The sequence below is a fragment of the Osmia bicornis genome, chromosome 2 (assembly GCF_907164935.1).
Source record: "Osmia bicornis bicornis chromosome 2, iOsmBic2.1, whole genome shotgun sequence".
In the NCBI taxonomy this organism is placed as follows: Eukaryota; Metazoa; Arthropoda; class Insecta; order Hymenoptera; family Megachilidae; genus Osmia; species Osmia bicornis.
The window spans coordinates 2,208,817-2,220,974 of NC_060217.1; the positions used below are offsets into that span (position 1 = coordinate 2,208,817).

At 31.4% G+C, this 12,158-nt stretch overlaps 4 protein-coding genes across 4 annotated transcripts; 2 read left to right on the plus strand and 2 right to left on the minus strand.

The window, feature by feature from the left end:
• Window positions 1–3: 3 nt before the first annotated feature.
• Window positions 4–1,062, minus strand: LOC114874151 (parkin coregulated gene protein homolog). Its single transcript, XM_029183151.2, has 4 exons — window positions 834–1,062; window positions 456–774; window positions 236–385; window positions 4–170 (listed from the first exon to the last, which is right to left on the minus strand). The coding sequence occupies exons 1-4, from the start codon at window positions 936–938 to the stop codon at window positions 10–12; spliced, it is 735 nt and encodes a 244-aa protein (XP_029038984.1). The 5' UTR covers window positions 939–1,062; the 3' UTR covers window positions 4–9.
• Window positions 1,063–1,281: 219 nt separating this feature from the next.
• LOC114874140 (DNA-directed RNA polymerase III subunit RPC1) lies at window positions 1,282–6,963 on the minus strand. Its single transcript, XM_029183126.2, has 19 exons — window positions 6,839–6,963; window positions 6,494–6,629; window positions 6,274–6,423; window positions 5,859–6,194; window positions 5,445–5,777; window positions 5,237–5,374; window positions 4,976–5,173; window positions 4,666–4,902; window positions 4,255–4,588; window positions 3,711–4,190; window positions 3,293–3,643; window positions 3,068–3,236; window positions 2,659–2,998; window positions 2,399–2,586; window positions 2,190–2,337; window positions 1,975–2,127; window positions 1,708–1,908; window positions 1,504–1,637; window positions 1,282–1,398 (listed from the first exon to the last, which is right to left on the minus strand). The coding sequence occupies exons 1-19, from the start codon at window positions 6,880–6,882 to the stop codon at window positions 1,314–1,316; spliced, it is 4,155 nt and encodes a 1,384-aa protein (XP_029038959.1). The 5' UTR covers window positions 6,883–6,963; the 3' UTR covers window positions 1,282–1,313.
• A 149-nt stretch (window positions 6,964–7,112) lies between these two features.
• LOC114874141 (uncharacterized protein KIAA2013 homolog) lies at window positions 7,113–9,991 on the plus strand. Its single transcript, XM_029183129.2, has 7 exons — window positions 7,113–7,872; window positions 7,932–8,403; window positions 8,481–8,718; window positions 8,778–9,016; window positions 9,081–9,308; window positions 9,372–9,646; window positions 9,729–9,991. Exons 1-7 carry the CDS (start codon window positions 7,689–7,691, stop codon window positions 9,914–9,916), a joined length of 1,824 nt encoding a protein of 607 aa, XP_029038962.1. The 5' UTR covers window positions 7,113–7,688; the 3' UTR covers window positions 9,917–9,991.
• A 508-nt stretch (window positions 9,992–10,499) lies between these two features.
• LOC114874144 (jerky protein homolog-like) lies at window positions 10,500–12,145 on the plus strand. Its single transcript, XM_029183138.2, has one exon. The coding sequence runs from the start codon at window positions 10,521–10,523 to the stop codon at window positions 12,105–12,107; it is 1,587 nt and encodes a 528-aa protein (XP_029038971.1). The 5' UTR covers window positions 10,500–10,520; the 3' UTR covers window positions 12,108–12,145.
• The last annotated feature ends 13 nt before the right edge of the window (window positions 12,146–12,158 follow it).

The following is a 12,158-nucleotide window of genomic DNA, read 5'->3' on the forward strand; positions in this document are numbered from 1 at the left end:
AGCTAGAATTCAATTCATCATACATGATTCATATGTGGGAATCATATATTTGATATTTATGAAAGCATCTTCACCTCCATATGTTTCAAGTACTTCAAGAGTTTCTTGAATTAAATCTCCAACGTTTTCACCCCTTTGTTGTGAGTAATCAATCCCTTCTCCAAGATTCACTAAAATATTAAATATTATTTTGATTATTTCAAATTGAAAATATAAATGTGAATTAAAATCTTACCGTTTCTGTCCTTTAATAAATTAAGAACGGGTAAAATTTGTCTAAAATATGGTACCAAAGCTTCTCCAACACAATCAGCAGATTGTACAAGTTTCTGAACAGCTCTTAATGTTGTACAAATAATTTCCGGCATTTTTGTGTTTAGAGCCTCTGTAATAAACGTGTCCTGGATATAGATACAAATTTACTATGAAATTATTTGACCAAGATTAAAAATTACTTTTAATAGGAATTATTAGTTGTGGTACAACAGGTAAAATTTTTGGGCCACCCTGTTCTAACATATCAGATATTCCATGCACCATTATAAATTTATATGGTTCTTCAGTCTCTGTTAATCCGTCAAAAAACAGTGGTAAGTAATGATGAAAATCTAGATCTTCAATGTTAACTTTCCAATTAAGTTTTGGGCCATGAATATCTTTTTCCATGGAAATGGGAAATACACCCCATTCATAGAATTTTCTAAATGTTGATGGTTTTGGTGGTTGAGGTTTGTATAATCCACATCGAGGAGGTTTTTCAACTACAGTATTTTCCTAAACAAATTATCAATAAATGTAAAGTGAATTAAATACCAATTTATAATATTTCTTACTTGCAATGTTTGAATAGTGAAAGCTGGAACAACTCGCGGTTTCCTTTTTTTATATTTTGGTATGCCTTTTCGAATTTCGGTCCAAAATTCCGTTTCATTTACCATTCCGACGTTCTTTTTTCTTATTAAAATTTGAAATATTTAAGTGATTGGTTATTGCGAAATGTATTACACAATTTCAATCACAAAACAGGTTGTGCCAAAATTTTTATTAATTAGAAAGGGGTAATGTTACATTCTGAGCGGTTTGCGTCACAATAAGTTAATGTATGGATCAAACAATTTGTTTCTTAGCAACTAGAAATGATTTATCAATAACTCACTTACATATATTTTTATTCATTAAAGGTATATTTTTCATTTAAATGAAAACAAAATCTATATAGTATAAAATGTTAATTTTATTAATATACATTATTCTTTCATTTATATACATTAAATATTTTATTACAAAGTAGATAACAATTAATTTACATACATTCACGTTGTAGTTTTTTTAATTTTCTTATGATACTGTGGATCATCAAAAATCAACTCCTTCTTTTGTGGCTCCTCTTTGTCAGCTGTATTTATTAATAAGGAAAATAATTTTTTCAAAATATTAATAATACTTGAATTGAGCAACATATAAGATTCTTTAAATTTAACGAAATAAGTTTGAAAAGGATATTTGTGAAGTAGTTTGAAAATTCCTGTTCCCAACGGAACTGGAATGCCCATTATAATTGATTCAGACACGCCACAGATAACATCTTTTTGCCCATAATAAGCTGCATCGAACAGATGATCGGCTGTTTTCTCAAACTAACAAATAATTAACTATTAATATTTGTATTTGAAAATAATATGTCTGAAGTATGTAAAAAAATCCTACCGAAGCTAAATTTAACACCGATTCTTTCATTTTTGCTAAACCCTGTCTCGTAATACCCAGTACTTCTCCTCTACTAGTCATCAGATCCGCCACAAGCATCGGATGCCTTCGATCAATGCTCATTCCGTGATTTTCCATTACTAACTTAATTTCTGTCATTATAGTTGCTCTTGCAGCCTCAATTCCTAGAGTTTTAAAAACCTAAAACATTACATTACATATGCATATGTTTTTGATGAAATATTTTCATTTCAATTCTCTATTTACCTCTATTGTGTTGTTTGAAGTTGTCTTTTTACCCAAGACACCATGAGTTGCCATTACTTCTCGCATATTATCTCCTTCGACGAATAATTTATACCTGATTTTTCCACTCGAATCATCATTATGAATGACTGCTCTAGAAACTGATGGTAAACCCTGCAAATAGTACAATAATTACAACACAAATGTAAGCACGCAATTAAAAACAAAAATCTTACCTTTACAACAATATTAGGGATCATTTCCTTCAATTGTGTGAGTGCATAATTTATACTGTACTTATTTTTATTAGGACTCACAGTGATGATAGAATCTCCTCTTACATTTACTAACTTTGGATTCAATTTTAACTTTGATATACAAATCCTGCACAAATTTATTAAAATTAAATTATATGTAAATTGTAAATGTAAATTCATATACTTACGCATAACGAATCGAATTAACGTCTACTTCTAACTTCAACAATTTTATTCTATCAATATCTAATTTTATTAGTAAAAAACAATCATCTGGAAGGTAAACTTCTTCAATATATTCGGTAACTTCTCCCAGAGTAGTTTTTTCAATTCTACCTTTCACTCTCCTAGCATATTCTGGGTCCACATCATTTACCTAATATTAAAAATAATTAAAAATAATTATTTATCATGTACACATTGAATGGTAAGTGAAGAATCAACTTACCAAAGCTGCTGTAATTATAGGAGTACTAATTTTGGGGTTTGCATTAATAATTTCTTTAATACGTGGTACACCCTGAGTAATATTCATAGATGCTACACCAGCAAAATGAAACGTTTTCAAGGTCATTTGAGTACCCGGTTCTCCAATACTTTGAGCAGCTAGTGCACCTACAGCGGTACCTGGTTCTATTTTAGCTCTCATATACTTCTCTTTGCAAATATGAATAAATTCGACTAACTGAGAAACTGTTAGTCGTTCAAGTTGTAAAATGACAGGTATATTTAATGGAGCATTATGTCGGAGACGCGCTATTTTACGTGCTATACTTTTAAGGAATGTTCTGTAAAAATAATATTTAATATATTATTCAAGCAAAATAAAGACATATGTATATGTAAATTTTACTTACGCCAATTCTTGTTTAAACTCGTGACTGAGACACTCATATTCTTCAGAATTTAATAATTCAGTTGTAGCTTTAATTACACTAGGGCCATCTAATGGTTGTTCATTTTTACAAGGTGATTTTGCTCGTACATGATCTAACACTCTCTTGTAATCCACTGGACAGTCTTTTCCTATTAAAGTTATTATTTCAGTGCTGTTATCACTGTTAGAAATAATAATATCTTACCTTCCATATACGTCGGATCTAAAGCATCACCGCCATATAATACTTGTACAATATCTCCCACTGAGTTACGAACAGTCATATCATAATGAAGGCACAAATCTTCCAAACTTTTAACCAATCTTCGCTGCATATAACCAGTCTCTGCAGTTTTAACTGCTGTATCTACAAGACCTTCCCTTCCACCCATTGTATGGAAAAAAAATTCTGTTGGTGTTAGGCCAGAATAGAATGAGTTTTCCACGAAACCCTTAGCTGCAGGAATTTTCGAGTGTCGTTCAAAGTGGGGTAAAGCTCTGTCTTCAAATCCATTTGGTACTCGATGACCACTAATAGCTTGTTGCCCGACGCAGGCTAATTGAAAGAACATTAATTAACAAAAGAAATTTAAATCTTCTGCAAAAATTTTTATTGGACATACCAATCATTTGTGAAATATTAATGAAACTTCCTTTACTGCCAGATAGAGCCATGATTAAGGGGCTATTGCTTGGATGAAGTTCTTTTAAACATGCTTTACCAGCATGGTCACGAATCACTGAAAGTTCCTTTAATATCATTGCTTCTAGAGTTTCTTCTTCTGAACACCCAGGTTGACATACTAAACGCCCTTCTTCCATTTGACGAATATATTCCGTACATTTAGAATACCCAGCATTTAGAAGTTCCTGTTTAGCTTTAAGCAGACCTTGTCCAGGTGTAACATCACCGATTCCGATAGAAAAACCTCTGTTCATGAGAAAGAAACTTGCCATTCTAGCCAATCGCCACATAGCTGTTGTTGCAGTATCTTCACCCCAGTCTCGCAATAAAATATAAAATATATTCTGTTTTGAACCTGAACCTAAAGTTGATTTGTCCATCGATCCAGCTAACAACTCAGAATTTCGGATGACAACATCTAGAATATATTGTTTTCATTACTCTCCTATTATTTCAAAGCATAAATCAATCTCTGTACTTACAAGAATCATTAATACATAATTCTTCGTTAGTAGTATAAGCTCTTCCTTTGGTTTTTAAATTGGCTTTAATATTACAATGTTTATTAGGTTTTAAAATTAAACTAAAAATTTGTTTTCCGGTCCATAACACAGTCGGTTTTAAAATAGCAGGTTCAGGTAGATCTATAGGCATAGCAATATCAGGTCCCGCCAAGAGACAACCAGCTAATTGACTTGCTTGAGATTTATTCAAAAACATGTCCTTCTGAGTTAAAAGATATCCACCGGTGATGAAGTCCTGTGTTGCTGCTATTAGCAATTCTCCATTACGAGGTGTAACCAAATTTGATTTATTCTAAAAAAATATATAATGATACTCTGTTGTACGTAAATACAAGATGTATAGATAATGTAAAATGATTTGCATATTACCCCCATTAGAACCAATGCTTCTGCCCTTGCTTCTTCAGTCTGTGGTAAATGTAAATTCATCTCATCTCCATCAAAATCGGCATTGTAAGGGGTACAAACACATTCATTGAACCTAAATGTTCTATGTTCTAATACTTTTGCTTTATGTGCCATGATACTTAATTTGTGTAAAGATGGTTGCCTATTAAATAATACTACGTCATCGTCTCTTAGATGCCTCTCGACGATATCACCATACTATTAAATAAAATAAGTATATTTACTTATTTCGTAAACGTAGATTAAAATTTGTTTAAATTCAAAATATTACCTGTAAATCTTGAGCTATCTTCTGACGATTTCCGTATCTTAAATATTTTTTAAATTGCGTTTTTCCTTGTTGTATAAAATTTGCACCTGGATGCACATCTGGGCCATTTCTTACCAATTTTCGCATCAGTTCTATGTTCGATGGATTAACTTTCTCGGGATACGTTAAAATTTTTGCAACATAAATAGGTACACCAACCTAATGAAAAATACGTTATTTCAATATATTTAATAATTTGTTTAAATGTAAAGCTATACTCACTTGCTCAATTCTAAGATTAGGATCTGGAGAGATAACAGTACGACTAGAGAAGTCCACACGTTTACCGGATAAATTACCACGAAAACGACCTTGTTTTCCTTTTAATCTTTGTACTAAACCTCTACCAGATTTTTTTGGCTAAAACATTTCAATACGTTTTAGTGATAATGAATTGAAAGTTACATACATTTGTATTCAAAATACTCACCTGCATATTAAGGGGAATCCCAGACATTTCACTGTTTATATAAAGAGCACAATGTAATTGTAAGAATTCCCAATCTTCATTATACATTTGTACTTTAGCTCCACTTTGTCTATGTTTCTGAATAACATCATTAATAAAAACTATTTCTGATAATTTCATTGTTAAGTGATCCTCTGTTGTACCAGCTTTTAAATCTGATACTACACTAGGTCTAATGCAGATGGGTGGTACAGGAATTCTTGTTAATATCAAATCTTTTGGCAATGCACAGTCTGGATTCATCAATAACAAAGGAATGTCACTTTCTGGTATTTTATCCAAAATACTTTGTACCTTAAATTATATATCATTCTTACTATTTGCATAAACTTATAAAATGAATATTAGCAAATTATCATTGATAACATTTCTTACCTCTAAAGGATTTAATATATTAACCAGCCCATTCTGAAGTATTCCTTCTAATGCCTTATTATCTTCAAGTACCTTATTATATTCTGCCAGTTTTTGTTGGACAATAGCATCTATTTTTTTCTTTGCTTTATACTTTTCATGAACTATTTTAAGTAAACCAGCTTTTTTAACAGTTCCATTCAGATCCCCACAATTCTGACAAACTGTAGTCTTTTTAGCTTTCTCCAAAATTTGTTTACGCAGTGCTTTACGTGTTAAGTATCCCAAATTGGGATTTAATACTCTGGTTAAATAATGCTTTTTGTCTGCTTTGGATAACATAACATGAGAACAAGTCTATGAATGAAAATATGATAATTATTATTCCTATTAACAACAAATAACAGAAATATTAATTAAAGCAATGATAAATTACTTTACAAATGCTCTGTAGAATACCAATAATGGATCTAAAATAACCAACATGGAAAACAGGTAGTTCCAAATCAATGTAGCCAAAATGTCCAATGCATTCATTTAAAGATTTACCACAGGATGCACAATTGGTTGTATTATTACAGGTTCCCTGAAAGTTTGCTTATATTATTTTAAAGAATATTAAATAATGAGAAGGGAAACTCTTTTCTTATAATTACCATTCTTCTGTCAAGAACTCCATATGGAACTGGAGTATGTTCAACATCCTGATTGTATAAATTTTTAGCCACAACATGCATATGGGCCTGCCTTTCCATGTTGTGGCGGCTATCCACTCCAAAGGATACATGGGAGCTAATTAAAATTATGAATAAAACAAATAAATTAATATTAATATTATAACATTACTGAGATAGATATGAACAAATAAAATAAAATTCATGTAACAGAAAACTCTGTAAAACTATATCATAAAATTGATATTATATTTTGCCTAAAAATGCAGTTAATATAAATTTATGAAAACTGGAAAATATGCAGTTAATTTTTAAGTAAATACATACATTTTACGTGCTACGTCTGTCTCTCTAAATTGTTCTTTTACCATTTTGAAGGTTAAAAATTGTCATTCAATAACCAATTTATTATTTAGTGTAAATTAATTCATAGGTATTATGCTGTGTAAGGTGCAGCAATTTTAAGCAACTAGGAGACATGTACCGGCTTTTTTATGATAATTGTTTAAACAGTCAAAAGAATTCAGAGAATTCTTTAAACACGTGTTGTTCGTTATTAGTGGTGCCATCTCGGATTTGACAATTTTGGGTAGACTTATGTCATGTGATGCAAGTTTTCAGGTGTAGAAATGTCATTACTGTAATTCTAAAGTGGAATTTTTTCTGTCTACAACATTATATTATTTAATTAAAGCTTATACTATATTGTATTTCACATGAACTAAAAATTACATAGTGTTAATGAGGAGAACCTCATATGGTCACAACCTGTATGAAGGAAATGGACACAAAAAAGGGGGAAGCCCGAAGTGAACAAACGGAACGCATTATTTATCAACAAATACGTAATCTTCATGGACTATAATTGTCATAAATCATGAGAATTGGATAAAAGTTATTGTATTTTCATTAGTATGGAAAACAACTTGCAACAGTTTGCTTAATACGTATTTACATAAATACATATATGTATACATGTTTTACAATTTACAGAATTTTAATAAATGTCTAATTTTATTATTATACATAGAAGAAATAAAATAATATAGAGGCTATTCCAAATTGTTTCTATTTTTGGTAAAACAAAGTAAGGTTATGTTATCATACAATCTTGCAACAATAAAAGAATGCTTAAAAAGACGCGCGAAGAGTGAAGTGTATAAATCGTCTAATCACTATGATGAGACCTGGAAGGATGTTCGATAGTCGTGAATTTGGTAAACGAATACGACGATTAATTGACGGAAATTATTCCTATCGTAAGATACTTATATTACTGATCATTTGTGGTGGCGTATTACTTTATTTTGGTCCACCTTTTGCACAGTGGATTTTCTCTTCCACTGGAGAATCAATACAAGGTAATATAATTAAATTTATAATAAATGAACAATACATATAAATCTATATATTTATATAGCATTTGAAGATCAGTGCATGGATGAAAGGCTAGCTGCATTTCATTCAGATTCTGAAGAGTATAATGTGAACATTCTTCACAATCCCCCAAAAGAAAAGGAACACCAATATTTACCATATATTGGTAATGGGGTGTTTGGAATTCCTATTGTACCCGAGGCTTCTATGTACATAAAAAGAGGAAGAGCATTATCATTGCCTGTACCATGGCAACCATTAATTTCCCCACCTTTATTCAAAAGTATTGCCTATCAGGAAGCTACAGTCACTCATTTTACACATGGGATTGTTTATCATTATCAGTGCCTGAGAGAAGGATATTACACTGAGTTTCAGTATTATACTCATAGAATATTTGATGCAATATTGGTACAAGATGTGAAGATAACCAATCCACTATCATTCTCTCAAAATGTACCATTGAAACCTCAAATGTCTATGCATTGGAGTAATTCCCACATAGAATCTACTAAGTAATTAAACAGTATACTTTAATGTATTTAAATATTTAAAAATATTAGTAATGTGAATGATATGTTTATCTGTTTAGAATTCAAGTGGGTGACTTCATGTATGAGTATAATTTAATTTCTGGTTTTGTTCCACTGTCTAATTCAGACAAGATTGTGGCAATATCAATACTCTATAAAATTCCACCTAAAATGTTGCAAATTAAAGCAAGAAGTTCTATGAAATTAAAATTTCTGACATGTATACAATATAGTGATCCCATAGTTATGGATGAATACCATACCCATTATGAAATAACAAAGAAAAAGGCAATAGAGGTATATAAATTGGAAAGTATTAAAATATCTATATATTAACTGAATATAATTTGTAATAGGCAATGAAGAAAGCACTCGGCGTTCAACAACAAAACTTAAGAGATGATCATATTAAGCTTTGGCAAAGTTATTGGTATACAGGTCTTAGAATAAGTGATTCTAAAGCTAATGGTGCTATCAATGGTCATAAAATAAATTCCACCATATATTATGTATTATCTCAAATCTCAAATGGTATGCCAGGTGTAGAAAAGAATGTAATCATGAATGAAGGTTGTTATCGCGGACATCACACTTTGTGAGTAATATAAAGTTTTATAAATATTTCTTTGTGGAATTTATATCTGATTCTACTGTTTCAGAGATGCACCACGATTGTGGAAAGATACGTCGACTATTGATAACGTGAATAACGTTGTAGAAGCGTGGTTAATAACATTGGAAAAACAAGGATGCCATCATTTAATGACCGGTGATCCTGCAGCAGTGCAACAAGCTATTGTTTTGAGTCTTGGTAGTTTACGTTTCAGCAATCAGCATCTTGAATTTAACATTGATCCACAGTATCTTCATCGAGATTATTTATTTAGGTGATATTTATTTATTTATTTATTTATTTGAATGTGAGATTTAATTAATAATTCAATTTTTAGGAGAATAAGTTACGGCAACGTAACTCATTTAAATATATCGGTTACTGTTGGAGAAGATAATCGTGCAGTTTTGAAAGTAGCTTTAGACAAAAGCGATAGTGTCTATTTTGGCTGTGATGCAGGGTGTTTAGATGCACCTATCTCCTTAAGTGAATCTTACACAACCTTCCCAGTAAAATTAACAAAACCATTGACAGCTATATTGTATATAACATCTGACTACCAACATATGCAAGATCTGAGAAATGCTTTACATGTACATGCCATAGATGATGGTCAGTATAATATAAAACACATTACTTATGATTCTTTAAGAACATAAGACTACATAGTCTTTCTTGTGTATTTTTTTTTAAGCTCCAGCACATGATCATCTGGTAATGGCTTTACATAAGCATGGACATCAATTAGGAGGGTTACCGACACTTTTCTGGGTTAGCATATGCTTTCTTATCATTGTATTTCATTTGTTTCTTTGTAAACTTATTATCAATGAATACTATGGCCATCAAGATAAACAGAAAATGAGATACAGTAAACTATGATTATCTCATACAGTCATTCATATTATACGAGCAAGATTAACTATCTTTATATCATTAAACGTTATATGAAAATCTCTTCTTATAAATATCATTAATATTGCCTTCTAAGATAATGTATTTTTATATAAATATAAACTCTTAAAGCATTTTTTTCAGCTTCTATATTTTGTTGTTGAAAGTTATAACTTCTAACTTTTGTAGTTAGAAGAATTTGTTTGTGAAAAATATATAAATCATAATAATTTTTCTAAGTATAGAGAGTTTCATCTTTTAAAGTTGGAACTGTTTACATTCCACCACACTAGTTGACTACTGCGCCTCTGGCGGAATATATCTTCAGGTTAATTAGAGAGGTGCTTCCATAATTGTCGCAAAATTGGAAGGGCGACAATTAATTGGAAGATGGTCCAGTTTTTTGCTATTGTGCATTGAATTTGTATATTTTTGGACAGTACATTTGCAAGAGTGAAATGTAATAAAAAAGAATTCAGAATCTGGGACTGTATCTATATTAACTGCCCTCTGATAATGGAGTATAAACTGTTATTAAATCATAATTCTTGAATCTGGATTTACAAAAATTTTGTAAGTCATACATTGTTTGATGAATGAACATTCTACTCCTGAGAATTTGTTTAACCAAAAAGTAATAGATACCAATTCATTAATTATGCCACCACCACTGCAGCATCGTCTGGCCCTTAAAAAAATTTTACAGGATCGAACTTTTGTTACTCAAATGGACCAGAAATTAATTGATACAAAGTCTAACAGAACTTCAAGAAAGGAGGAAATTACTCTTGGGAAACGTTTAGAGATTCTCCAAAAGTTAGACAATGGTGCAAATCTTCGTGAGCTTGCTGCTGAGTATGGTATTAATAAAAGGACCATGCAAAGGTATAGAAAAAATGCAGCATCAATTCGGAAACTTTCAGAAAGTTCCATAGACATGGGTATGAAAAGAAGAAGAGCATCGCTGCACGAGGATGTAAGTACTCGGTTACATGCGTGGATTATAGAGAGGCGAGCGTCGGGAGAGACTCTAACTGATAGTATGCTGCAAGAGAAAGCAAAGCAATTACACGAAGAAATTGGGGGCTCATCGTATTTTGCAGCAAGTCGCGGCTGGCTGTGGCGTTTTAAAAAGAGATATAACTTGCGTTCTGTAGGTATCCATAAAGAGAAACCTGATGAAAATGAGTTAGCTGTAGATAAATTTGCAAAGGAATTAACAGAATTATTAGCTAAGGAAAACATTGACGAAGATAATATATATAATATGGAAGAAACGCGTCTAATGTGGAAAATTCTTCCTCAAAAGATATTGGAGCACGACGAAGAACAACTGAAAGAGAAGAAGAAAGATCACATTACTATAGCGTTCTGTGCGAATGCCACTGGGACGTGTAAACTGCCGTTGCTTATAGTCAATAAGTATCCCAACCCACGAGCTTTAAAACATTGCAGACATCTTTTGCCAGTAATCTATAAAAGCGAGAATAATACTGAATTGGATGAAACTATTTTTAGGGATTGGTATATCAATCATTTTAAACCCAGCGTGAGGCAGCATCTGCAGCAAAAACAGGGAGAGAAAAAGGTGCTATTACTAGTTGACAATTTTAGAAGAAATATGCTTCCTAAAGAAACACAAAACGATTCTCATTTTAAACTAATATTTCTACCGTCCTATGCGTCTTCGGCCATTCAGTCTCTGGAGCAGGGCATAATTGAAAAATTTAAAAAATTGTTTCGATATAAGTTACTAAATCGGGTGGCCAAGTTTGACGGTGGAGTTAGACAATTCTATGCGGATTACGACATAAAAGATTGCATTGATTTGATCAACGAATCATGGAACGAAATAACAGTAACAAACATTAAAACTTCGTGGAACAAACTTTTGAATAGATCACCTTTAGATGAGAATATTGAACAGGATCTGAAAATCAAAATGGAAGAAATTTCTTCCACAGAAATAGCAGAATGGATCTCAGAATGTGAAGAAGCTGAAGCAAGCATTGAAGAGACTACAGAACAAAAAGAAGAAATTAATGCACAATCCTGTTGTCGAATAGAAGAGGAGGAAATTTACCGCATGTTTCATAATTTGACAAATTGGGCTGAAACAGAACCTGAATTTGTCAAATTGTACACAAAAGTTTTAATAAATTATTATAATAAAAAATAAATATATATGTATATAATAAAATCAGATTTTTTATGAAATATTTTCTTTTTT

Bases quoted from the DNA above. Each gene is read 5' to 3' on its own strand.
- LOC114874151 (XM_029183151.2), bottom strand. From the start codon at position 938: ATGGTAAATGAAACGGAATTTTGGACCGAAATTCGAAAAGGCATACCA. The intron at 775-833 runs GTAAGAAATATT...TAATTTGTTTAG, and splicing joins TCACTATTCAAACATTGCAA to GAAAATACTGTAGTTGAAAA. The intron at 386-455 runs GTAATTTTTAAT...CGTTTATTACAG, and splicing joins ACTAATAATTCCTATTAAAA to AGGCTCTAAACACAAAAATG.
- LOC114874140 (XM_029183126.2), bottom strand. From the start codon at position 6,882: ATGGTAAAAGAACAATTTAGAGAGACAGACGTAGCACGTAAAAT. The intron at 5,778-5,858 runs GTAAGAAATGTT...ATATAATTTAAG, and splicing joins ATATATTAAATCCTTTAGAG to GTACAAAGTATTTTGGATAA. The intron at 2,338-2,398 runs GTAAGTATATGA...AAATTTGTGCAG, and splicing joins GTTAATTCGATTCGTTATGC to GATTTGTATATCAAAGTTAA.
- LOC114874141 (XM_029183129.2), top strand. From the start codon at position 7,689: ATGATGAGACCTGGAAGGATGTTCGATAGTCGTGAATTTGGTAAACGA. The intron at 7,873-7,931 runs GTAATATAATTA...ATATTTATATAG, and splicing joins CACTGGAGAATCAATACAAG to CATTTGAAGATCAGTGCATG. The intron at 8,719-8,777 runs GTATATAAATTG...AATTTGTAATAG, and splicing joins CAAAGAAAAAGGCAATAGAG to GCAATGAAGAAAGCACTCGG.
- LOC114874144 (XM_029183138.2), top strand. From the start codon at position 10,521: ATGAATGAACATTCTACTCCTGAGAATTTGTTTAACCAAAAAGTAATA.